At 46.2% G+C, this 26,358-nt stretch overlaps 2 protein-coding genes across 5 annotated transcripts; one reads left to right on the forward strand and one right to left on the reverse strand.

Moving 5' to 3' along the window:
- Positions 1-5,651: 5,651 nt before the first annotated feature.
- CDCA8 (cell division cycle associated 8) lies at positions 5,652-20,238 on the reverse strand. 2 transcript variants are annotated; one of them, XM_073317609.2, is made up of 11 exons: positions 20,070-20,238; positions 18,105-18,217; positions 15,428-15,556; positions 14,781-14,821; positions 13,423-13,498; positions 12,882-13,018; positions 11,810-11,889; positions 11,245-11,343; positions 8,215-8,341; positions 7,727-7,813; positions 5,652-6,695 (listed from the first exon to the last, which is right to left on the reverse strand). In XM_073317609.2, the coding sequence occupies exons 2-11, from the start codon at positions 18,199-18,201 to the stop codon at positions 6,651-6,653; spliced, it is 918 nt and encodes a 305-aa protein (XP_073173710.1). In that variant the 5' UTR covers positions 18,202-18,217; positions 20,070-20,238; the 3' UTR covers positions 5,652-6,650. The 2 variants fall into 2 exon arrangements, with proteins under 2 accessions (XP_073173710.1, XP_073173709.2); XM_073317608.2 differs by lacking the exon at positions 20,070-20,238 and adding an exon at positions 18,602-18,647.
- On the forward strand, positions 20,031-24,858 carry AIRIM (AFG2 interacting ribosome maturation factor). 3 transcript variants are annotated; one of them, XM_073317611.1, is made up of 6 exons: positions 20,156-20,342; positions 21,107-21,171; positions 21,300-21,593; positions 22,623-22,802; positions 23,336-23,454; positions 24,423-24,858. In XM_073317611.1, the coding sequence occupies exons 3-6, from the start codon at positions 21,322-21,324 to the stop codon at positions 24,458-24,460; spliced, it is 609 nt and encodes a 202-aa protein (XP_073173712.1). In that variant the 5' UTR covers positions 20,156-20,342; positions 21,107-21,171; positions 21,300-21,321; the 3' UTR covers positions 24,461-24,858. The 3 variants fall into 3 exon arrangements, with proteins under 3 accessions (XP_073173713.1, XP_073173712.1, XP_073173711.1); XM_073317612.1 differs by lacking the exon at positions 21,107-21,171 and having other exon boundaries at positions 20,031-20,245; XM_073317610.1 differs by lacking the exon at positions 21,107-21,171.
- Positions 24,859-26,358: the final 1,500 nt, after the last annotated feature.

The raw sequence follows: 26,358 nt of genomic DNA on the forward strand, positions 1-26,358 counted from the left end.
TAACTGGGGATTAATAATGGGGTGACTAATTAATGCCAACATTAACTATTTCACTGCTGATCCAGCTTATAAGAAAAGACAGGGAGATTTATATGGTGAAGCTTTACACACCCTGCTGAGTAACATTTCATTCTAGTGGCAAAAATTAGTTGTGACTGGAAGATACACCTCCTTCTTCCACCCCAATCTGACTCTGGGCACATGACAAAAATGATTTTGATTTTGGGTATGAAGCAGACATGTCAGCTAGAGAAGGAACATGTCAGCACTCCTGCTCCTTTAAATCCAAAACTCCCACAGAAAGTGACTGCCTAGAGCCATCTCTAATTTGTTCTAAGCTATCATCCCTTCTATCAGGAGGCAGGGAATCATCATCTATTTATTTCTTACAATGTCACTGAATTAGCGACCACCTGCAAGGTGTCCACGATGATAAACACTTGCTTTGTATATGGAGCTATTTTTGACAAAGCTTGATAGGGCACATCTATCAATTTGCCTAGAAGAACCACCTGTTAGGATCATTATCTAACAGAATCCCTTTGTAGGAAGTTCAATGTCAGTGCATCTCGGGAAAGATACCTTGCTGGATATCTTTTTAGCTCATTATATTCCTGAAGATTAATAATATTTCAGATTTCCATCATCAATTTGGGCTGAACTTTGGCGTTTGATACCCAGAACGAAGCCAACGGCAAGCGAAGTTTGGAGCATGCATTGAAGAGAGAGCTACCCCAAAGCGCAGCTTGCTGCTGCTCCCATCTGGCACAAGTTGGAATTGCTGTACCGAGGGCTGGGTGAGCTTTACACCTGACTTGCCAGACCTGGCTGCCTCAGGTGGGCAGATGGGGGGTGAATTTTCCTGTGATGTTCTTGCTCTCCTAATGTGGACGCACTTTGTGGAAAGAAGGCAACTCACTGCTGCCGCCTTGCTTCATGGTGGGTCACCTACACTCTAGGGACTTGCCCAGGCTCTATTTCTGCCCGACCCATTAGAGGAACTTGTTTTAAAATTCCAGCAGTCCAGGAAAGCTGCTTGGACCCTAAAAAGATGTGCTGGGCCCCAGGTAAAAAATGCCATCACTTTTCAGGATTGCTTGTTTTAGGGGATTGCCAGGCTCCTCCCAGGGAAGACCACAGCTCCCAGCTCTGGCAGAGATACCTCTGCGCACACCTGGCACCACCCCTGTTCCAGGGAACTAGATATGAGAAGTGGAGGTCTCCCAGTGCCTTCTACTTTAAAAGAAAAGCCTATAACCACAAACAAATGAACAAAGCCCTTGAAGTGTTTTTTTTTTTATTTTCAAGATGAATATTTGCAGAGCAGCTGTTCTGAGAATGCCTTCCTGGGCTCCGTGTGCGGGAAGGAGGCACCAGGCCTTTCCTCTGCCTCCACTGGGAGGCGTTCCCTTTACACAGCCCAGTCCATACAATCACTGATGCCTACCCAAAGGAAAACTCTCAGGTCTGTCAGTGGCAGCAACTGTGCATGTAACACAAAGCTGATTTCAACAACCTGTCAGTGATGCATGCGGATGCCTTTTCAACTTGACAATCATTGTTTTGCTGCATTGCTTTTCATTTCCCACGACTTAGTTTAAAAGGACAATGCTGGCACTAGCCAGGCTGGCATGCAAATAAATGCACACAAGCACAAAAAGCCTAAGTCCCTTCCTTGTAATGTTCCAGTAATCCCTGCACTGAGCAGAAAAGGGCAGTTGTAATTATTTTGTTAAACAAAATGCATCTGCCACGTAATGTGCAAAGGGGCCAGAAGTGTTGCTGGTAATTTACACGAGTGATAGAACAGCAGAAAAATGAACTACTACTTACCCGTGTTCCAGAGAGCAAACAGCACAGGCCGCATGGGGAAACGGACTCAGGTAATGAATGGGTTTAGCTACTGGCTGCCAGGTTGCTTTAATTCATGTCTGGTCTAATTAACTCTGGCTGACAGCAGTTGCAAATGTAGTTGAATATTATGAGTATTCTTTGCTACACTACAACAAAAACTGAAAGTCATTCTCAGAAGGCACCGACCCAGCCCCAAGGGAGTCTACAGCTAACACCCTCAGACCCCACAGAGCAAGTCCATCCCATGCTAGGGCAGAGAGGCCAGTACGAGTCATAAAACCACCCAAACAGAAATAAATGAGAGGGACCCTAGAAATGCAGCCATAAAACATTAGTTTACGTTCTGCAGGTCCTGCTTTGTCCCATTTTCCAGGAGTTAAAGTTTGCTATGGCTGTTTGCTGCCGCGGGTGTAAATGCTGTGTTAATTCCTGCACCAGTGTGGATGCAGCTGCCTTTCATTGCACTGAAACATCAGAAATGTATAGCAAGATTTTAGTGACACTGCTTCGAGGATCAGGACTCAGCTGAAAAAAGCAGCATTGCTACTCCTAGGGATCAGTGCCAATTTTAAAGTCCAATATCTCAGGAGCCAGCAGAGCTAGGAATGAATGCGGCGTTCCATAACCGGAGAGCTGGGAAGGTAGGCTAGGGGTCTAAGGCATTCATCTGTGTCTAGGGTAAGTTATGAGACAACAGACCAGGAACTCAAGTCATTCCAATTAGCATCTTGTTTCTTCCCATTACCTGATTTTAATACCTGCTATCTCAAAAGCTACGAGCGCTAGAAACCGATGCTTTCTACGACCTGGGAGCTAGTGAACCCAGCTTTCAAGTGTTTGAAAGCTCAAAGGTAAGCGGCAGAAATCAGTGGAAGCTAGAAGTGGAAACTGTCTCACAGCCTTAACAATAGTGTATCCAATGGGGCTGCATGAAGTCATGTATAGATACACCATTCAGTACAGAGCAAAACAGGAACAAACTCTGCCTTCATTTAAAGACTGATTTGTGCACCTAATCTTTGTCATTTCCAATGGGCTCCTCTCCATAGCACCTTGGCTCAAAGCAAGTACTTAGTTAAATGACAATCCAGGTCCAAAAGCACCATGCCATCCACATCTTGTCGTTTGTTATGGCTTCAGGGTATATTCTGCAAGGGCCATGATCGGGAAAAGGCTTGCACAGAGCTGTCTTGCACTTTGAGCTCTGTCCTTCCACCAAAAGTGTCATGCTCTGGTCCCTGAATATTTGATCAGCAATAGCAGTATTGCGGCTCACTGGTGGGTCACAGACGCTGATGATTCTAAAGTAAGTATGCACAAGCCAAAGTAGATAGAACCCTGAGTGGATACATCAGCTCCAATCAGTGATCTGTGAACGTGGCCTGTGGATAGCTGCAGATTTGCAGGACTCTAAAAGTAGGACCTTGAAGACTAGGACCAGGATGTTGAATTAAGTCCAGGATTTGATAGGGAGCAAGCGTAGAGGGCAGAGGAATAAGGGAAATGTTTGATCTGTGCTGGACAAATTTGCTTTTACATGGAGAAGCACTGAAAGATGAAAAAGATGAAAAACATACTTCTGTCTTCCAAACTGCAGTATTTACACAGCAATTAGATTCTAAGCCAACATGACCATTTTCATATTTACATGTCAGTGGAATTCAGCAGAGGTAGTAAAGCTGAGACAAAGCCCTGAGGCTTAATAATTTGCAGAGTGCCACCTGCAGTTAGGATTTAGAGAAGGCTGCCAAAACCATCAAGATGTTAAATAACTGAGCTCCTTCAAGGTATGTATAAACTGCAATCTGAGGTGTGACTGCAGCTGAGGTAAGTATACATGTACTGGCTTAAATCTAGCTAGCGTGGCTAGAAATGAAAACAGTAGCACAGGCTTCTGACCAAGCTGTACAAAACCTGCCCTGGACTCTGCCTGTGGACTCATGTTGCTGGCTGATACCACCACATCCATGCTGCTATTTTTAGCCGTGCTAGCAGATTAAAGCTAGCACAGGTATGCCTACCCTACACTATGCTCATACCTTCAACTGAAGGGTAGACGTATCCTAACTATATGCAGTCAGTGGTTGCCCTACACCCTGACATGCTTAGCTACTTTCTAACCATAATCATACTTTGTATTAAAATATTCTTCACTGTGGGCCGAAACTAGAGAGGCAGTGAATTGCTGGCTACCAGCTGAGAGAAACAGTGCTTTCCATGAAGTGCTATCGTTTTCTAATCTTTAAGGCCAGGTTCTTACTGGAGTAGGAAGCGTGCATGTTGTTGTTGTTTCAGAAGTATCAATCCTTCCATATAAATATACGGGCTAGAAAGTGATTATGTTTAAATGTTTAAAGGAATACTGTCCATCAAACACAAAATCACATTTCTGCCTACATTTTTGTTGGCTCAAGTAACAACATTACTCTAATGGGGGAGTCAAATTGTTGTTCCTATTTTTTCCAGCTTGATGTTATGCAGCTAGTTAGCTATCTTCACCTTTCTTTTGTGCAGATATTTCAGTCTCCTGAAAAATGAAAAAGTTAGGAATTCAAGTTGATGGCATCCCTTGAATCCAACAGCCTCACAAATCTGCATAGAAAGTATGATGTGCAGGATGAACAAAGACGCAGGGTAAACTGTCCCATTCAAGACAGGGACATGGATCCTAAATTCTGATAATTTCCCCTCCAAACCCATGCAATATGGTGATCACCATTAAGAGCTACAAAAAAGTCCAACCTTTCTTCCAAACCCTGCAGGTTGTCAGATACACAAACAGATGCCAGGCCCAGACCTCTAGCGTCTTTCCCTCTGTGTTAAAATACCCTGTAACTCAGCTTTGAAAATGTTTGCTGTTATAGCTTTTCTGAAGTTGAGGGAATTTTGGAAAGTTACAAAGTGGCAGAGTTACAATTTCATTTTTCCTTTTACAACTCAACTTTTCCACAGTTGGAAAAGGATTTGAAAAGTTACAGCAGATAAACGAAAACTGAAAAGAAATAAGTGAAAAGACAAACCCTAGACAGTCATTCTATTGAAGTCAGTGGAGGAAAAAAAGCAAAGAGTGGTCTGGAAAGGGAAAAAAACAAAAGTTTGAAATTTAAATTCAAGTAAAATCTAAATGAAAATTTTCCTACAAAAAAATTCAAATGAACTTTCTTCCCATGATTTTTTTCCAGCTAGTCCCATTCCCTTTCTTGGCAAGAGGATAATAGTTACCTTTTGTAATGCACATTGAGCCAACTACTATGTACTAAGTGTCACTGGAATTATGTGGTGGGACAGAATCAGAAGAGGGCATGTAGTTTACTGTTAAGAACTGCCTGTTCCAGTATTGCCTTAGTTTATATAATGTTAAGTACACTATAGAAAAACAGACATTGGAGGAAAAGGGGTTGACAAGCCATTATTCCTAAAGTTCTGGAATGAAGCACAGAACAGAAGCCCAGACAACTTGGGGCTCATGTTCCACTTTGGAAAGATACAGGGTGTTAACTCTTGTTGCAAAGTTCAGCTTTCTGAACTTTTATTCTGGCTTCTTAAAGCTCTCTTCAGAACTCTGAAAACTATGTGTAAAGACACAGAACAGATGTTGTTGTTGTTGTTCCAGGCCAGGTTTCAGTCACATGATTCCTACACAGAGGTTATGAAGTGCTTCAGGCTTTTTCCATCACAGAAATGCTGGAGAAGAGTAAGGTGCTGGACACTGACCATTCTAATGCATCAGTGCTGTCCATGCGCTATTAAGCGAAGCAGGAATTTTCTAAAACAGTAAAAGTCAATGAATATGTAACTAATTTTATTCCATCTATAAACAGTATTTATTGTGTAAAACTTTTTTAGTTCATGAAAAGAATGCAGGGAACACCGCAGTGGAGACCTAGACATAGTGGAACCTGGCCCTGCCACATCCCCATCTCCTCCCTAGGAGCTAGTGCAGGAAACAGCAGTTTCCCTGTGCAGAGGGAACTCTCCACTGGCTGTCTCCAACCACTCTAAAGGGACTTGCCCAGTAAGTGTATGTGCCTTAGACTTAGAGGATCGGAGGTCTAGATGATTGGTTTTGTAGATAGAAGCTTTAAAACTCAGTAAAATTATGGGTTTAAGAACACACCAGTGTATTCATTTCTTTAAAAACAACGGTAGGATGTACAATAAAAGACTTCAAGTACATTGTTCACTGTAAACTGGAGAGCAGGATTGAAAGTTCAGTGGCTGCTGTGAGAAAAACAAAACAAAGGATTCGTTGTACCCCTAGCACCCCTGGCAGCTTCATTAGCTGGTCTGCAATAAAATGTTCTTTTAGCACCCCCTATTAATTATTTGTAATTGAGGTTCATATTCCAGCTGTTAGAATACAACTAATTAGCACCTTGCAATGATGACATCAATAAACAGAAAACTTGCCTGGTAATAAGTGCAATGAGCAGCTCCACCGCTTTTGCTCCCAAACCAGATAAAACTTTTGTCAATCACACCTGTAATCCAATAGATCCTACTGCTTCGATCTTCTGCAGATTGCAGGGCAGCTGTATCCACCTGACTTGTCTCTCATACACTCTGGAGGATCCAAGGCCAAGGTATAGCTAGCTATCTTGAAACAGGAAACTAAGTACTTCTTTCTGTACAAAAAGAAGTCAACCTATTCTAATCACATTATATATTACAGGCTGAAAATCTGTTCCTAACTTCCACCGTGTAACAGAAAGGTAAAAGAATAGAGTAAGAATTCAGGTTGTAGTCCTAAAATTGATGTTCCAGATTTACAAAAAAAGTCAATTATCCCTGAAGTTTCATCTTTGGGTGTTCGTGCTGCTGCATACTTGTGCAAGATGAACCTAAAAAGGAGAAAGATTAACAAATAGCACTTGTAAAGAACACATGCTGCCATATCCTAAAGTAGGGGTGGGCAAACTACAGCCCAGGGGCAGCATCCGGCCCTCCAGACATTTTAATCTGGTCCTTGAGCTCCCTCTGGGGAGCGGGGTCCAGGGCTTGCCCAGCTCCGTGTGGCTCCTGGAAACAGCAGCATGTCCCTTCTCCAACTCCTACACATAGGGTAGCCAGGGGGCTCCGCATACTGCCTCCGCCCCAAGCGCTGCCCCCGCAGCTCCCATTGGCTGGGAACCACGGCCAATGGGAGCTGCAGGGGCAGCGCCTGTGGACGGGGCAGAACTGCCTGGCCGCGCCTCCTCATAGGAGCTGGATGGGGGACATGCTGCTGCTTCTGGGATCTGCTTGAGGTAAGTGCCCCGCAGAGCCTGCCCCCCTGCCATGCCCCAACCCCCTGCCCCAGCCCTGATATCCCTCCTGCCCTCTAACCCCTCGGTGCCAGCCCAGAACACCCTCCTACACCCTCATCGCCAGCCCCACTCCATAGCCTGCACCGCCAGCTGGAGCCCTCACCCCCTCCTGCACCCCAACCCATAATTTCGTGAGCATTCATGGCCCACCATACAATTTCCATACCCAGAGGTGGCCCTCAGGCCAAAAAGTTTGCCCACCCCCATCCTAAAACCACCTACACTGGAAAAAAAGGAGGGCATATTCACCCTTGAATTAAATCCTAAGCACTACCGGTAGCTCTCTCCCACTAATGAAAGCACGGTTTGTATACAGACCAGTTGAGTGTAAGACCCACCTCTGTGTATTTTGCTGACTAGGTGAACAGACCCACATTGTATAAAACCATATTTTCTGGGCGCGCCAAGATCCAGGCAAACACAAGAGGAAAAGAATTTAACAAGAAAGATGACTGGCAGAGTCTAATGGAAACTGATGGCCCATTAACTTGACTACAGGGATGATGACAATGCTAGGCACCACAACAGACCAGTTTCAATTCATAGCCAAGTATATATTGACTTACTGATAACTTCTTCATAATTCCCAGGGTCTCTGGATTGAGATGACTTAAATTCCTTTTGGTCAGGTCACTGGCTGCTAAACGAATGTTCTGTACGAAAAAGACCACAAGTCTCAGTTACTGTTCAGCTGTATCATACTGGTACATGTTAGCTTGTAAGTGAAACCAGTGAAAGAACCAAACAAGATTGAAGTATCTGGATTATATATTAGAAAGATTGATAGACCACTATATTTAAGAGCAGGGAATCATGTACTGCTTTTATAGCAAGTGATGGACCCACTGTCCTGGGAACAGGATAAGGTTACTGATAAACAGGACTAGTTACAAATAGAGGACCAGATGCAGCATGAGATCACAGACTTATCTCACACCTTTTCTGTATTGCACCATGGCACATACTGCTATCAGCCATTATTTTAAATTGCATTTGATGCACTTCAAGACCCACTAAAATATTTCCCTACATTTTTAATAAGTTTCTGCTTTACCTCCCCTCCTCCGACAGGGACCGTAATGATGACATCGTTGCTGTTAGCAAGAGGGCTGCCGTTTGCAGAGACGATGTAAACATGCTCATGTGCGGCAGGCGTGCGTAGACCTGGTGTCTTGAAAAGCCTGAAAGATGTTCCGAAGTTATTGCTGAATAACTTTATTCTAGCCAATTAAAATGATCAGCAGTACGTTTCATGAGATTCTCCCCAACTAGAGATTTCAAACATCTCATTTTCAAGGGAAACAGGTTGGAGAAAAATGTGTATCTTGAAGTGCGAAACCAACAGAGCTTGTCAGAACCCAACTGTACTAACAAAAAACTCTGATTAAACTAGGACATGATTTATCTTATCTTCTTTTTTCTATTTATGACCTCCATCTACCCTCTTCTGTGGGACTACAGGCTTCTGGCTCTAAATCAATCAAAACTCTGAGGCCAAAACCTAAGGCTATTAAGTGATGTGTTGTAGTCGTCTCAATATTCCATATTTTACACTGAAAGAGCTAATTCTGAGAAGACATTTGACATATTTAGGCCAACATTTCAAAAGCAGACTCTGGTTTTAGGTGCACAGCTCCAGACATCCTGAGCCCAATCTTCAGAAATGATGAGCACCCACAGCTCCCACTGACTACAGCTTTACTTGAGAACGATAAGATAAGCACTTCTAAAAATCAAGCCCAAGCGGTTTAAAAAACCAAAAGCACCCAACCTAAAAACTAAAGCACCTGCTTTTGAAATTTTAGATCCCTATCATATCCCTCCCTTAGTCATCTCTGTTCTAATCTGAACTGCCCCAGGTTTTTTAATCTGTCCTCATATGGAAGTTGTTCCTTAGCCCTAACCATTTTTGTTGCCCTTCTCTGTATCTTTTCCAATTCTAATGTATCTTTTTTGAGATGGGGTGACCAGTACTGCAAGCAGTATTCAAGGTGTGGATGTACCATGGATTTGTATAGCAGCACTATATTTTCTGTCTCTCTCTTTTCTAATGGTTCTTAACATCGATAGCTTTTTTGACTGCCACTGCACATTGAGCAGATGTTTTCAGAGAACTATCCATGATGACTCCAAGATCTTTCATGAGTGGAACAGCTAATTAGACCCCACCATTTTGTATATAAAGTTGGTGTCACGGGTCCACTTACCATTGGGGTACTTTCTTGTGGCCACATCTGGGTATTAGCTCCACTAAGGTCTGATGTCCCCCCTCCCACTGGTGGCTCACATTGCATCCTCTCTCACTCTACAGGACATGTAGTGCTCCCTCCTCATGATTCAGCCCTCTGGCCAGGTCATTATGTAGTCCTCCCCTTCCAGGGTATTAAAGTCCCACTGGATCAGCTGTCCTCATCTTTTCCAGACAGTCTTCCCATCCAAGGCCAGGCCCTGTACCATTTTCCCAGTGGCTGGAAGGGGAACCCCAGCCCACACACTACTTTGGGTTCCAGTCCAGGGACCCTATGTCCAGCAATTATGGTCTGCTTGCTCCCTGTTGCTCTTTCCCTGGACTTCTTTCTACTTCTTTGCTCTATCTTCTGGCTCCCCCGGGCCCGAGTTTACCAACCCAAACTTCCTCCACCCAGGGAGGGACTGCAGACTACTTCTGCAGCTCATGTTCTCAGCTTGCTGGCTTTATATGAACTCAGCCTGCCTCTGCTCAGCTGGACTCCACTTAGTGCCTGTCCATCAAGCCCAAGTCTCCGCGCAGGTGCAGCCTACCAGGTTAATTGACCTAATTTAACTTGCTCTGCCTTGTGTGGCGTGGACACCCCATCACGGCTGAGACTATGTTTTCCAATGTACATTACTTTGCACTTATCAACTCTAAAATTTCATCTACAATTTTGGCGCCTGATCACCCAGTTTTGTGAGATCCCTTTGCAATTGTTTGTAGTCTTCTTTGGACTTAACTATTAAGTAATTCTGTATCATCTGCAAATTTTGCCACCTCATTGTTCACCCCCTTTTGCAGATCATTTATGAATATGTTGAACAGCACTGGTCCCAGTACACATCATTGAAGGATCCTGCTATTTTACCTCTCTCCACTGTGAAAACTGACCATTTATTCCTGCCCTTGGTGAAAAGATAGGAAACAAGTTACTGACTCATGAGAGGATCTTCCTTCTTATCCCATGACTGCTTACTAGTCTTTGGTATGGGACCTTGTCAAAGTCCAAGTACACTAAATCCACTGGATCACCCTTGTCCACATGCTTGTGACCACCCCCTCAAAGAATGCTAATAGATTGGTGAGGCATGATTTCCCTTTACGAAGGCTATGTTGACGCTTTCCCAGCATATCTGCTAATTGTTCTTTACTATAGTTTCAACCAATCTGCCTGTTCCTGAAGTTAGGCTTACTAGCCTGTAATTGCCAGGATTGCCTCAGGGCCTTTTTAAAAACTCGGTGTTCTATTAGCTATCCTCCTCTCATCAGGCACAGAGGCTGATTTAAGCAATAGGTTACATACCACAGTTGTTAGTTTTGCACGCATCAGATGCACATATTTGAACAATGGAAAAAGGAGAGGGAGAAGGGACAGTGTGGAGATGGTTCAAACAAGTAGACTACAATTTTGCTGATTGCACAGTACAAGACTGAGCACAGTAAGCCATGCACAAATGAATACAGAATCATGAAGTCTCAAATTCCAATCCTGGCTCTGCTCGTGACACTCTACTAATAGTAGTCAAATAATCTCACTTCTCTACCTCAGTTATCTCATCCTTAATATTTCAGGGTCGTGACGGTTAGTCAATATTTCTACAGCACTTTGAATATGTGAAGTGTTATATTATGGCTCTTATAACACACATCAGATAGGAACAGCCACTGCCATGGGGCAGAATGGTAACAAGCTGATCTACATTGCAACTGTTCTGTCCCAGCTCATGGAAAACTAATGGCAAGACACACTAGATGCCTTGACACCTAGCAAATTCTGATACTTAATAGAGACATTTTGCAGAATACTATAAATATACAGCAACGTGGCTTTGCTAATTAATGCACACTCACCTGGAATCAAATTTAGGGGTGACAGTGGAGGTCCTTCCCCATGTGCGGGCACCAGCGACTTGGCCAAGGGCTGGAGTGACAAAATTATTTTTGCTTGACCTGCTCAAAGAGAGTGGCAGTGATAAGATGATGCCCTTTTAAAAGACCAGTTTAGCAGTTGCTTCTCAGTTCTGAACATCTGTTTTATTAGTTAGAAAAGCTGAGAACAATGTGAGGGTATTTGGAAACTAGAGGTTTCTCCTGATTTCAGGTAATGCCTCTTGACATGGCAGCAAAGACTGCAGTTTTATGACAGCTTGATTCAGTGTAAAACCCCACACACCCTCAAAGAGAATAGCTGATCAGTCACCTTACCATACTATGAGACTGCCCTCTGTAGAGCTCCTCCATTTACCCCTACCATACCTTTTTGTTAGCTCCTCCAGCACAGTACGCTTTGTCAGCCAGATCACTCTCTCCTCCATCCATCCACCCCAACCATGGTTACTTTGGCAGTATCATTTCTGGTCTCCCCTTTCCATCCCCACATTGAAAGAGAGGGATTCACACCACTCCAGACTCTTACCTTTTACTAATGCGTTTCACTCTCGCTGATGGAGCTCTTCTGCTCTTCGAAACTGGCACTTTTTTGGTTGATGTCTTCACCTGGAACACACAGAACTAACTGAATTATTTACTGTTTCTTGATCAAACCACAGCTGAACTCCAGTTCTGAAGAAGTGCTCCCATAACTGAACTAACACTGGTAACAGGAACTGAAGAACAAGACTCACTGTTCCCCTTCTCAGATGATCAAAACTGTGGAAAACCTGTCCCTTTTGAGTCTTGGCTTTATCATAGCCTAGAGCTGAGCTGGGGAAGACACAGGGATTTGTGCAGAATTCTTTTCCATAGATATCAAAATTCTAATAGTTAGTTAGAGCAGTCTTGGGTAAAGAGACTCCTGCTCCCAGAACATGATGGAAGTTGAACATACAATTTAAGAGAAAAGGGATATAAAATGTTTCTGTACACTTTCAGAAGTGGTTGGGTTCTACCTCATAACAGAATCTATCTAAGGCACTCAGATACCATGTGGACTCTGATCTCATGACAAACAGAATTCAGGCTATGAAGCAAAGGGAGAAACTAATTTCTCATTGAAGGTTTGGAGACACACAAAATATATGAAAATACCCTGAAGTCCCCTGACAATTTGTGGTTTTACACATTTTAAAAGAAATTCTCTCCCCAACGGGTCTTTCACACAGAAACAAACTAGGGAAATTGACTGTACAGTACAGAGGGGAAACAGTGAAAGAGACTACCCAGAGAGCTTTTACAAATGTACAAGAAAACAAAATGAGAAATCTCTCTCTTCCCATTATAGTCATCTTGGATATTACAAATAGAATAGATAACATTTTCAGATGGTCATGTGATTTAAGCTGCATCTGAAAAATACATATATTCTTCTGCAAAATAAAACTAGTTGTAAAGTTATATTTTACAAATTTTAAATAAAAAGATTATATAAACCTATACTGCTGATTAAAACAGGTAGCTAGCCTACGGCAAGCAAGCTATAAGCATCACCTCCATCAAAAGTCAACTCACTTCCTGCCTGGGCCATAACCACAACAAGATCAGTTATTTACCTTCCCTGTTTTGGGATAAACATTTTCATGTTCTGGTTCTGGTTCTTTGCTATCCTGTTTCCTCTTCTTTGCTACAGGGAGCAAACTAAGTTCTGTTTCTTCTTCAATAGCATCAATATCCTGTTTGGATTTTTTAGCTAGAAGGAGAAAAAAGTGTCCAAATTGAAAAAATTCGAAGCATATTAAAATATCCACGAACAGATAAGGTGAAAAGAAAACAGTTGTGAAGTTTGTTTGGCAAACAAATTATTGAACTAGTAGTTACATACTTATATAGAAATAAAGTAGGATTTTATAAGGAAAGGGGTTTTATGGGTGGCATAAACAAATGTGAACAACACTTCTATAAGATTTAGCAAATCTAAGTTAACACGCTGCACATGTAACATCACAAAGACTGAAGCAACAATTGTTTCTTTGAAACCTATTTAGGCCAGTTAATGAGAGTTGGAAGATAGCTGACAAGATCCATAAGGAACAAAAAAACATTCCACTATTGATTGCACCCAGAACATTCAGCAATGCTTGTAAACAAACTGACCTTTCTTGACAATTCTGAAAGGCGTCTGGATAACTTCTGCTGTAAGTTTGTTTATTTCTGATAGCTCCAAATCTGCCTAAAACCAAAAGCAATCACAATACCATGTGTATTATTAGTAAAGAACTCATTCCTAACTGCCTGCAAACAGCAGTGTAAACCCATAATTATTTTACAATAAAAATGCTTCTATGCTGCTTTGCACTTTGCTATGTAAACACTTCTCTGGTATTTTAGAAATGGTAACAGCTTGCAGGACCTGCACAGCACTTAGTACTGAAAGACTTTATTCACCTGCTACAGCTATTCCCAACCCCCAAACATTTCAGTCCAATCCCAACATAGAAGTTTTCTGGTTTACAAAGAAATGCATATTCCCTGGTGAATGAGGCAGGGCAAGATAACAGTAAGGAAACATTGTTTAACTGATAGTCTGTTTAGTCAATTAGTATCACTGGTAGGCAAGCCAAGATTTCATTGCAGAAAAATGGCTTCCTATAAAAAGACTGCTAAAATTGAAAACTTTCAGCTATCTGGGCCATGAGAGAAAGTAGGTCAGGACACTTGCTATTTTCCACTTCTTTAAAAATCAAAGGCAGACACCCACTATCAACTGCAGAGACCCAGCTTGAATTACAAGGTCAGTTTTCTGAAACTTGAGAATCCTCTGAGTAAGAGGAGCAAAGAGGTAGTTACAGAATTCAGGAACAAGTCTTCCAGCTACCAAATGCTTCAGACTCAGGGCTTCTCTACACTTGAAACACTGCAGCTGAGCCACAAAGAGCTTCGGTATAGACACTCACTACAGCAAAGGAAGGGTTTTTTCAATCAGCATAGTTAATCCATGTCTCCAAGGCAGTAGCTAGGTGGTGGAAGAATTCTTCCATCAACCAAGGGCTGTTTATACTGGGGCTTAGATCAGCTTAACTATGTGGCTCAGGGGTGTGCATTTTTCACATTCCTGAGTGATGTAGCTGAGTTGACTTAACTTTTGAGTGTAGACCTGGCCTCAGTAAAGATTTCGGAGAAGTCTGTATTAGGTGGCAGCCATAACAATGAAGTGAGTTTCAATAGTCATTAAAGTGCACGGCACGGGGGACTGGATATGTATCTTGGAAAAAGGAGTGTCAAAGATTTACCATAAACCAAGTAATTGAAGGAGAAGGCTAGCACTTTGGCCAGACAGGAGAGACTACAAACGTTTCATGTCTTATTTAATCCTTTCACCAAGTGCTGTGCTAAGACTCTTAAAATGATGCAATGGTTTAAATAAAGATTGGGTTCCTAAAAACATTATCCAGTTGTACCAGAAAAGAAGTTTTTATTTGGCTTAGGAGCTACACTAGATGTATGTTACCTACCGTTGCTGCTTCTTCTAGGGCCTTTTTACTTCCTCCTTTAGCTGGAGACAGAACATTTTTTTATCAATGTATAACCAGAGTAATTTATGCAATATTAAAGTTTTAATACTTGGGTAGAATTAAACAAACAGGCAAACAATGAGCATTTCTTGACAGTTAATGACCATCTTAAGATAAAGGAACTAGTGGGAAAGCAGGATTTATCGTAAACAGAAAATCTGTGGTTGTCTACGAATCCATGTGGATAGGATATTCAATTTGCCTCTTCTTGTTTCCAAAGGTTTTTTTTTAAACACATGATTTTGTACCCAGTTAACCCAGTGCCACACCTCTTATCTCATGTGCCAATGAGTTTAAGACATCCAAAGGAAAAACATTTGAAGCCTTATTTTGAATTAGCACTTTCATACAAATAAACTTATCCAATATATTGACTTTAAATGTGATATGTTACAAAAGAAATAATTTACTGTAATTATAGATAACAACGTAAATAGTAATTACGTTTCTGAAAATCATGCAACTAGGATATGTCATTAAACAGAGTCCACTAACTGGATGAATGACTTATTAATTCACTTTTAGCTCTAAATTTAGTACATTTTTGAACTATTTTGTCAATACATATTGGAGTGGATGGACCATACCAAAGTAGTCAAGCCAGTTCATCTCTCTCAGTGCTAGAGGAAGTCGGAGGTTTTCTATGTTATAAAGATTATCCAATTCCTTGAGAAGATTTTGCCCATTTGTTTGTAGCTGATCAATTCTAGTTTGGACTAAAACAAAAAAAAGAAAAGAATTTTGATTGATTACTACATAGAACACAAATGTTATTCAGGGATTTACATATCAGGGCTTGAATTTATATTTCTCTGAATATCAGCAAAAATCTACTCCCTTGTGAATGCGCTTTTCTGATCAAATCTATTTCATTCTTGCCAAATAAGCCTTTTTGAGCACTTATATTTTCATTTGCTATGAGCCAATGGTAGAAAATTAACTGGACTGTATAAAGGTATGTCTGCAGTGCTTCTGTGTAGACACTCCCTAAACCAACAGGAGGGTTTCGCACATTGGTGTGGGCAATCCACCTCCCCAAGAGGCAGTCACTAGGTTGATGGAAGAATTCCACAAGGTGGAACAGATTGTCACCTACCACCCATATTGGAACCCATATCATTAAACAATTACAACCCACACTTGATGGGGACCACATCCTGAAAGAAATCTTTCCTGAACCCCCTTTCCTGCCCTTCAAACAACCCCCCAATCCCATCATCAGAAAAAAGTTCTGCACAGACCAAGACACATTAACTCAAAGCAGCACCAGACACTGCCAGAACAACAGATGCAAAACCTGTGGACCTCTCCACTGCTGCGATGATGAACACCCCTTACAAGACACCTCTCAAAATCCCTGGCTTCTAAACAATTCTATCGCAACATGTGGTGTATCTCAGCCAGTGCACTAAGTGTACCTCGATAACAACAACTATGTGGGTGAAATCAGGTAATCACTAAGCTCTTGAATGAACTCACACAGAAAAATGATAAAAGACAAAAATACCATATCACCTGTGTGGTACACACTTTCCAAAGTGATCATTCTATGTCTGACCTCTCAGTCCTCATCCTCAAAGGAAACCCGTGCAACACCTTCAAAAATCGAACTTGGGAACTTAAATTCATAACTTTGCTAGATACTAAAAATCATGAACTGAATATACACACACTGGATTTATGGTTTATTACAAAAATCTATAAAACACTAAACCTCCCCCCTATAACTGGAAAGGTATTAACAGGCCACTTCACATTGAATGATCCCTTGAAATATGTATTAACTATTTATGCTGGACAATCTGTTCTACCTTGCATTTAGCTGTGACACAGAGTACATTTCCCAGATCTGAAGAAGAGCTCTATGTAAGCATGCAAGCTTGTTTCTCACCAACAGAAGTTGGTTCAATAAGAGATATCACTGCATGGACCTTGCCTCTCTAAATAGCCTATTGACAAGCACCCAATATTAATATTTAACAGCTAACAGTTGTTAGGATATAGATAATTCAGGCCTGTCTGTAAAGGCCTATACTCTAAGAATTTAGGTGTATTCTTATCACTTGGCTAGTTATAGAGGTATAAAAGAAAGAATCAAAATCACTGTCTGCAGTGTAAGGTCCTTCTCTTACTGTGACAGTCTGAGGCCCTGTTCTTAGGCTAAGGCCTTTGGCTAAGCAACAGAGGCAGCCGTAAACTGGGAAGCAACCGGTCACATCCTCACATTCCAACCTAGTCACATTGAAATAAGGTGCTATTGGGCCGTTAGGAATACAATCCTGTCCTGATAATGCCTATCACCTCCAGAGAAAGGAAAGTGCCTAGAAGATGTAAAAGGAAACTTAGTTTGATAGCATCCTGTCTGGCAAGAACTCACTTATCAATAGCTGGGATGTGAAATCCTCACTTCTGTATTGTTTTGTCATTATAGTTCCCACTTTGCTATTGTTCATCTGGTTCTGTGATTGTTCCTGTCTGCTGTATAATTAATTTTGCTGGGTGTAAACTAATGAAGGTGGTGAGATATAATTGGTTAAATAATCATGTTACAATATGTTAGGATTGGTTAGTTAAATGTCAGGAAAATGATTGGTTAAGGTATAACTAAGCAGAACTCAAGTTTTACTATATAGTCTGCAGTCAATCAGGAAGTTAGGGGGTGGGGGGAAATGGGAACAGGGAATGGGGGTGGGGAAATTAGAATCATGTTTGGCGAAAGGGCATGAATGGGAACAGGGACCCAGGTGTAAGGCTCTGTGGTGTCAGAGCTGGGAAGGGGGACACTAAGGAAGGAAACTGGAATCATGCTTGCTGGAAGATCACCCCAATAAACATTGAATTGTTTGCACCTTTGGACTTCGGTTATTGTTGCTCTCTGTTCATGCGAGAAGGACCAGGGAAGTAAGTGGGTGAAGGAATAAGCCCCCATAACAACCATGACCTCAAAAAAGATTTCCTATTTTAGTTTAATTCCTAGAAGACCTGCATCAACATTGCAGCATACTCATCACAACTAGCCCCCTGGATAGAAGCCTCAGGAAAGGTCAAGGATTGCATAAGCATCGAGAATTAAACCACCTTCTCCAATCCCTCAAAGTCATCCTTCTGGATCAAAGCTACAGTTTGTGCTTTATCTGTCCTGAGGTGTCAGTTTCCAGGGTTGTTAAGACAATAACTTTAACCAGCATTAAATTAACCTGGAAAACAACTCAGGACCCTGAACCCTTTGTAAAAAGCAAGTTTATGAATGAGTGCAAAGGTTACCTTCACGATCAAAGTCCTTTAAAAACGCAGCAAGCTTTTTCTTTTTCACATTGTTTTTGCTGGTTCCATTGGCTGTTTTCTTCCTGGATGGTGCCATGGTGTCGGATGGAGCTCTGCAGCAGAACAGAAACAGCCAGTTGGGTTCATACAAGGGAACACTTGGCCAGTCAGAGACAAGAGGCCCTAGTCTTCTGGGAGGCTGGGAGCTACTGCTGCTCTATCCCTATTGAAAACCAGGGCTCCTGGGACTACTGCAAGCCACAGCAGAGAGTCGGCATTGGTGCCCCACACAGGGGAGTGGATCCCCAGCACCAGGACCAGGCAGCAGACGCACCACTGGTGGCCTGGGGCTGAAAGCCTGGCAGGGGCTTGTCTGAACATAGGGCTGCTCCTGATCAGCTCCAGTGGTGGGGGCTCTGGGCCGGTGAAGCTAAACAGGCCCACAGCGAAGTGAGGACGGGTCAGAACCAGCCCGGGCCTGTCCCAATCCGCATCACCTCTCTCTGGAGTAGACAATGCCATCTGGGAACCACCTGCTCGGCACCCGGCCAGGGCAGTGGTTTTCAACCCTGTGGTCCTGGTGACCCCCCCGCTTTTCACATAGTCGCCTCGGAGTGTGACTCCTTCTGAATTAAAATGGAGGGATCGTTTCACTGGGGCATGGAGCTGGCAGCTCGCCACCCCTGTGCGGGGCAAGGCTGGGGCGGAGGGACAAGGACCGGGGAGCGAAAACGTGACAGAAGGGAGGTTCTGCATGTCCCCCCCCGAGCGGGCCCCTCTGCCCCCCCCGCTCCCCCGAGCGGCCCCCCCGCCCCAACAGCCCCCCGAGCGGGCCCCTCTGCCCCCCCTGCCCCCCCGAGCGGCCCCCCCGCCCCAACAGCCCCCCCTGCCCCCCGAGCGCCCCCCCACGGGCCCCTCCACCCCAACAGCCCCCCGAGCAGCCCCCCCGCCCCCCGAGCGGGCCCCCCCGCCCCCGAGCGGGCCCCCCGCCCCAACAGCCCCCCCTGCCCCCCGAGCGGGCCCCCCCGCCCCGGCCCCTCTGCCCCCCCCGCCCCCCGAGCGGGCCCCCCCCGCCCCAACAGCCCCCGAGCGGGCCCCTCTGCCACCCCGCCCCCCCCTTCCCCCCCCCGCCCCCCGAGCGGGCCCCCCCCGCCCCAACAGCCCCCCGAGCGGGCCCCTCTGCCACCCCGCCCCCCCCCTGCCCCCCGAGCGGGCCCCCCGCCCCAACAGCCCCCCTGCCCCCCGAGCGGCCCCCCCTACGGGCCCCTCCACCCCAACAGCCCCCCGAGCAGCCCCCCGCCCCAACAGCCCCCCTGCCCCCCGAGCGGCCCCCCCGCCCCAACAGCCCCCCGAGCAGCCCCCCGGCCCAACAGCCCCCCCCGCCCCCAGAGCGGGCCCCCCCGCCCCGGCTCCACTGCCCCCCCCGCCCCCGAGCGGGCCCCCCGCCCCAACAGCCCCCCCTGCCCCCCGAGCGGGCCCCCCCGCCCCGGCCCCTCCCGCCCCCCCGAGCGGGCCCCTCTGCCACCCCGCCCCCCCCTGCCCCCCGAGCGGGCCCCCCGCCCCAACAGCCCCCCTGCCCCCCGAGCGGCCCCCCCTACGGGCCCCTCCACCCCAACAGCCCCCCGAGCAGCCCCCCGCCCCAACAGCCCCCCTGCCCCCCGAGCAGCCCCCCCGCCCCCCCGAGCGGCCCCCCCGCCCCAACAGCCCCCCGAGCAGCCCCCCGGCCCAACAGCCCCCCCCGCCCCCAGAGCGGGCCCCCCCGCCCCGGCTCCACTGCCCCCCCCGCCCCCGAGCGGGCCCCCCGCCCCAACAGCCCCCCCTGCCCCCCGAGCGGGCCCCCCCGCCCCGGCCCCTCCCGCCCCCCCGAGCGGGCCCCTCTGCCACCCCGCCCCCCCCTGCCCCCCGAGCGGGCCCCCCGCCCCAACAGCCCCCCCTGCCCTCCGAGCGGCCCCCCCCGCCGCTCACCGGCTCGCTCCTGGCGTCCCCAACGCGCGCGCGAGCCCCAACAACTACTTTCAAACCCGACCGCCCAATCAGCGAAGCGGCGGGACGGCGCCCAAACGCGCACGCGCTCCCGCCGCCAATGGAAAACGGAGCACGAGAGAGAACTACAATTCCCAGCATGCCTCGGGGGCAGGCAGGTGGGTGACTTCCGCTTCGCGCGAGCGCCCGTCGCTGGGGCAGCCGGTTTCACTTCCGGTCTGAGGGGAGCTGGCAACTACACTTCCCAGGGCTCAGGTAAGGGAGGGCCCGGGGGTTCGCCTGCCCCCCCCGACCTCTCCCCCCCCGGGGCCCTGCTCCCCTCCCCCACAGGCCCCGCATCGAGACCCCTCCCGTCCTGCTCCCCTCCCCCACAGGCCCCGCATCGAGACCCGCCCCCCCCGTCCTGCTCCCCTCCCCCATTGCCCCCCCGTGGAGACACCCCCTCCCCCCCGGGGCCCTGCTCCCCTCCCCCACAGGCCCCGCATCGAGACCCGCCCCCCCCGTCCTGCTCCCCTCCCCCATTGCCCCCCCGTGGAGACACCCCCTCCCCCCCGGGGCCCTGCTCCCCTCCCCCACAGGCCCCGCATCGAGACCCGCCCCCCCCGTCCTGCTCCCCTCCCCCATTGGCCCCCCGTGGAGACACCCCCTCCCCCTTGGCCCCGCATCGAGACCCCCCCCGGGGCCCTGCTCCCCTCCCCCACTGGCCCCGCATCGAGACCCGCCCCCCCCCGTCCTGCTCCCCTCCCCCATTGGCCCCCCGTGGAGACACCCCCTCCCCCCCGGGTCCCTGCTCCCCTCCCCCACTGGCCTTGTATGGAGACACCCCCCTCCCCCCCGTGGCCCTGCTCCCCTCCCCCGGGTCCTGCTCCCCGTCCCCATTGCCCCCTGCATAAAGACCCTTCCTCTCTTTCCTCCAGCTCTGTCAGGGCTCTCACCTCAAATATGTTCACCCCCATAAGCAGCAGTCCACCCCGAATTCCCCCCCACCTTTCCCATTTCTAAAGCAAACTCTTGTCTAGGAGCTGCCTGAGCTTCTGGAGGCCTGCGCTCCTAAGCCAGTGGCGCTGGTCTGTGGAGCGGGATGGTGAGTGTGGACAGTGGCTGCTTACTGGAAGGCGGTGGGGACCCTCAGCCCTAGGATCTCTGTACCTGTGTGTGCATATTGCAGGTTTCTGTGTGGTGCCCATCACCAGAGCCTCTCTCTTCCTGCAGCTCTGGGTCTGCCTATAAGAAGATGTCAGAGAGCCCAGCCATCCTGGTCCTTCATCGGTCCCTGCAAAAGTGCTTCCAGGCCATACAGCAGCAGCAAGAGGCTTGGCAGACGGCGCTGACGGACTGTAAACCTCTCCTGAGCTCCCTCAGCAATCTGGCGGAGCAGATGCAGGCCTGCCAGAAGGTCACATTTGCACATACACCACTGCGAGGCTTCCCGGATCTGGAAGAGCAGTTAAAATATAAGCAACGCTGTGCAGCAGAGACTCTGCTGGAAGAGCTGGTGGGCAAAGTGTAAGAGGCTGTTGTGTCAGGTTGTGAGCACTATGAAAGCCTGGGCAAACATGCTGAGAGAGGTGGGATTCCCCTTCTGGCCTGTTTGCAGGATTCACATCTGAAGGAGAGGAGATAATGTCAACCTAAGCATCACGTTTCTGTCTGGAAATGTTGTACCTATTGTTCTAACAATATGTAAAATCATAACAACTGAAAGTGAGCAAAAAATTGTCCCCTGCCTTTCAATTTGTTTACTTTGACTTTACATGGTGGGCCAGATTCTCAACTGGTGTCAATTAGTGTAGCCTCATTGAGTTCTGTTGGACCTTTGTTCATAGAATCATAGAATATCAGGGTTGGAAGGGACCTCAGGAGGTCATCTAGTCCAACCCCCTGCTCAAAGCAGGACCAATCCCCAATTTTTGCCCCAGATCCCTAAATGGCCCCCTCAAGGATTGAACTCACAACCCTGGGTTTAGCAGGCCAATGCTCAAACCACTGAGCTATCCCTCCCCCCAAATTGTTGATTTACAATAGCAAAGAATCTGGCCGAGTGTTGTCAAATATTCATTTTCACCCTTTGTCCTCATTTTGTGTCAGTCTTTCTCACAGAGTCTTGGAAGTATGTGTGTTTGTGTGGGATAAGCATTTTAAAAAAGGAGAAATATATAATTGTAAAACCACAAGAATTATTAGGGGTCTCAGCCATGTGTAATACTTAATAGTTTAGAGGAGTTAATAGCACTCATTAGATTTCAAGTTACAGTGTCTCTTTAAATTATGTGATTTGTTCAGCCTCTCAGCAGCATGTTCTATACGATCAGTTATACAGTCACATAGGCTTACCTTTTCCTTGCATGAATTCCCTAGTTCCAGTTCAGGTTACTGCATATTGTTGAACTCACCAAACTGTCAGTGCAAGGGGAAGCACTTTTTTTGTTTAAAGCAAGTACTGAGGCTTGTCCATGTAATTCATTTTGGGGTACAAAGTGAGTGAGGCCACCCTTTGGAAAACACAGCCGTGAGTATGACTCTCTGTTTTCACAGAGCTGACTTGCAGAAAGTGCGGGATGTAGTTAGTGGCTACGTGGGCACTGTTTTCCAACTCTATGAGCAGCATGCGGATGTGCTAGGTTTTGAAGCTTCTGTGCAGCGTACTGCTCTTATCCCCTCGCTGGCAGACATGTTGGAATGGCTGCACAATATTGAGAGATATTACCGACATGTGTATCCTTTGCTAGAAAAGCTAAAAGTTTGTAGCTCAAACAGGTCAAGGAGGTTGTTGTCTTGATTCATGTCAACAGAACTGGATTTGGCTTTCTTTATTTGTGAGTTGTCATCAGCTGGTGACCAGTAAGGTCACAATAAAACCTCACCAAGCATCTTGATGGACAGCTCTGGCAAATTGCTCCTGCCTCCACCTCCAGGAGTCAGTCTCCTGGCCCTGCTGTTTGGCCAAGGGAAATGAGATGAATAGGGAACATTTTTAGTAAGTGAATTTCTCAAAGAATCTAGAAAATACAGTCCATAGAGGGGGAAGAAGCTTAGATACTTGGGGTGACTATCGTTAGTGTGTTTTGACAAGGAACAACAAATAGAGCTCTTTCAGCATGTCCTGGTGGGAGGGGGAGTTGGATTGCAGGACTACAATGGGTCCCTACTCTCTCTTTTGAGCTCATAACTTCCTAAGAAGTCAGCTTGCTTGTGTTTCCTTCTCACCTCCCACCGGCCCCATATTTCAATCCTTACCTTCCAGAAAGATACCTGGAGAGTAAATTCCTTCTTCTCCAAGTCAGATATGAGAACTTGCCAGACATGCAAACCCTGCCGCAGTCCTGGGAGAGGATTTTGGAGAACAATAGCCGAAACATGGTTCAAGGTATTTTCATAAAACTCTTAAACATCTTAATGTGAGCTTAGTGCTATTGAAAGGGGCTGGTGTGGTGGCCCTGGAGACTGAAAGCCACTGTTTATCACCTGAACCTGTACTGTATTGGGTTTGTTTAGTCTGGAAAAGGGAAGACTGAGGGGGGGACATAACAGTTTTCAAGAACGTAAAAGGTTGTTATAAAGAGGAGGGAGAAATTTTTTTTTCTTAACCTCTTAAGGACAGGACAAGAAGCAATGGGCTTAAATTGCAGCAAGGGAGGTTTAGGTTGGACATTAGGAAAAACTTCCTAACCGTCAGGGTGGTTAAGCACTGGAATAAATTGCCTAGGGAGGTTGTGGAGTCTCCATCATTGGAGACTTTTAAGAGCAGGTGAGACAAACCCCTGTTAGGGGTGGTCTAGAGCAGTGTTTCTCAAGCTATCTGATGAGAATAGCAATTTTTTTTCCAATGTGTGCGCAGACCTGCAGCCGATGGCTCGTGGACTAGCACCGGTCCATGGACCAGCACTTTGAATAGCACTGGTCTAGATAATACTTAGTCCTGCCTTGTGTGCAGGGGACTGGACGAGATGCCCTCTCGAAGTCCCTTCCAGTCCTATGATTCCATGCAGCCACAACAATGTCTATCAATTAGTGCTACCATTGCAGTATTGGTTATATGGACGCTTGTCCTATGAGAACTGGACTGAGACCCACTGAATGATCACTATCTGGTAACAACTTGAAGTCACTGCACACCTGGACTTGACTGGAAATGGGACCTTTGAATAGAGGCAAAAGGTTCAGTATCCCATTTACCAGTCCTAAGATATTGAATTGTTGGTGGGTTATTCCCCGTTGGTCCTTGGTAATAAGTGGGGAAGTTCTCTCTGTGTGTGTGTGTGTGTGTGTGTGTATTATGACAAAAATAACACTTAGTGCAACATTAATGGCTTCTGTTTTTTCCTCCCAACTTAGACACTCTTCTGAAGGTCTCCTTTCTGGAGACTCTGTGAGGAGCTCTATTACTAACCAGCTTGCAGAGAGAAAACACCAGAGGATTTGTGTGAAATGATTAGTTTTGGGTGCCTGGGATAATACCTTGTTCAGGATACCCATGAAGAAGCTGGATTTGCTGAATGAGCTAGCCCAGTGCAGGGGTTTCCCTTGCTCTCTGCTATGAGCTAAGTGGTGTGTTAAAAGTCAAACAAGCCTGGCACCCAATGCGAGTGTCTCTGCTTGGCTTATGAAAGTGGACTTGATGTAGCAGCTGAAACAGTGGCTTGGATCATAAACTGAAGACAAAGGGAAAATGACAGATGTGGAATTTCTTCTTTAGCTCAGGGAGAGCTGCCAGCAGCAGCGCTCGTGGACTTTTTGTCTGCCAATGGAAATATACTTTTTTAATAAATTATGTGTCTGTCTGTGGTTAATGGCACACTGCAGTTCTACCCCAGGTAGCTAAATAAATGTTAGAGCAAAAACTTCCACTTAAAAATATTCCTTGTGTGATACCTACTGTCATTACATGTAACACTAAAGATTGCTACAGCATGAAGTCTAAAGAGAAACTTCTGATTGCTGACAAATGCACAAAAGAAGCCATCTCTCTGTTCAGTTTCCTTTTTTTACTTGTGTGGGGCCTTCACCCAGAAAGGCCAAAGAAAAACCTGTTTTCAAAAAGTGATTATGAAGCTGAAATAGTGGCAGGTGCCGCTGTAGTTGTGGAAACTACATTTAGTATTTTCTGAATTTACTAGATTTCAAATTGCTGGCTCCAAGTAGAACAGATAATAGATACAAGTCCTTAAGTAAAGAATTCTAGCTCACTTCTCTAGCAAGGGCTGGCATTTTACTGCTGCTCTCTGTCCCATGAGGTAAAGTGATTAATATTTAAAAGTAAGATACTTCTCCATTACAGGGCAGATAGTGATAAGCAATTCAAATTGGCTTTATATCCCAGCCAGGCAGCTGTAAGACAAGCTTCCTGTCAGTGCTGTTCTGAGCGAGCTTCCCCTGATTTTAGCACTTGCCTTTGGTGGGGTGCAGGCTCCTTACGTGTAGAACCTTGGGCTTCTGCAGGGTAGAGACTATCCAGTATGCTGTGCTGAATTGTGCTTCTGGGCCTCCCACCAATGTTACCGGGAGCTGTGGGCAGTGTGAATCCATTTAGCTGTAGCCTGATGGTTTTGGAATGTAGTCTTTACTGAGAACACCAAAGTCATTTCACTTAAGACCTAAAGATGGACTTGACCTCCGTCCTAGAGGTGAAAGGTGAGGGCTTGTCCATGCTATGCGCACCAGTGGTGAAAATAAAATGGCCAAGCATCCTATTATGAAACGTTTAACATAGTTTCATCTTCTTCCACAAGGGGGAGGTATTGCAGTTCTGCTAATCAAGTAGTTTTGCCGGGAATGATGCCAGGAACAGGAAGGGCTTTGCACTATGTAAAAGGGAGAAAGTTGACTATCGTGGCATTGCTTACAACCCCACCAGGAAGGTGCTGGTAAGAAAGTGCTGCCCTTTGCTATACAGCTCTCCCTTTTCCTTCTGGGTGGGTTGATGTGATGGAGATTTTGAAAGCAGTATGTAGACCAATGTCCTCCATGCTAAAAGTATCACACCCTTTTGCTTGTGGCAGGTGCTGTCCCCTGGGGCTGAGGCAGCATGTGCTGAATAGGGAACAGAAGATTTAATTCTACACCTTTCTAAAAGCACATGGCACAGGCTATTGAGAGACTTGTTCCCTGTGTTTCTCTGTGCAGCCTAGAGAATAAGGGTGGGTACCTTAAGCACCACTGAAAGCATTGCCAAGAGATGTACGAAGGAGGGGGCATTCTCCCCAAAATGTGCATGCTTGGTCCTCACCACTTACTGGTGACAAGACACTCAGATGGCAGAATAGACTCCAAA

Source organism: Lepidochelys kempii, chromosome 19 (genome assembly GCF_965140285.1).
Source record: "Lepidochelys kempii isolate rLepKem1 chromosome 19, rLepKem1.hap1, whole genome shotgun sequence".
In the NCBI taxonomy this organism is placed as follows: Eukaryota; Metazoa; Chordata; order Testudines; family Cheloniidae; genus Lepidochelys; species Lepidochelys kempii.

Coding starts and splice junctions, on each gene's coding strand:
- CDCA8 (XM_073317609.2), bottom strand. CDS start 18,201: ATGGCACCATCCAGGAAGAAAACAGCCAATGGAACCAGCAAAAACAAT. Junction 7,814..8,214: donor TCCCTGTCGGAGGAGGGGAG/GTAAAGCAGAAA, acceptor TTTTTCGTACAG/AACATTCGTTTAGCAGCCAG. Junction 6,696..7,726: donor GAATTATGAAGAAGTTATCA/GTAAGTCAATAT, acceptor TCTCCTTTTTAG/GTTCATCTTGCACAAGTATG.
- AIRIM (XM_073317612.1), top strand. CDS start 21,322: ATGTCAGAGAGCCCAGCCATCCTGGTCCTTCATCGGTCCCTGCAAAAG. Junction 21,594..22,622: donor GAAGAGCTGGTGGGCAAAGT/GTAAGAGGCTGT, acceptor CTGTTTTCACAG/AGCTGACTTGCAGAAAGTGC. Junction 23,455..24,422: donor TAGCCGAAACATGGTTCAAG/GTATTTTCATAA, acceptor CTCCCAACTTAG/ACACTCTTCTGAAGGTCTCC.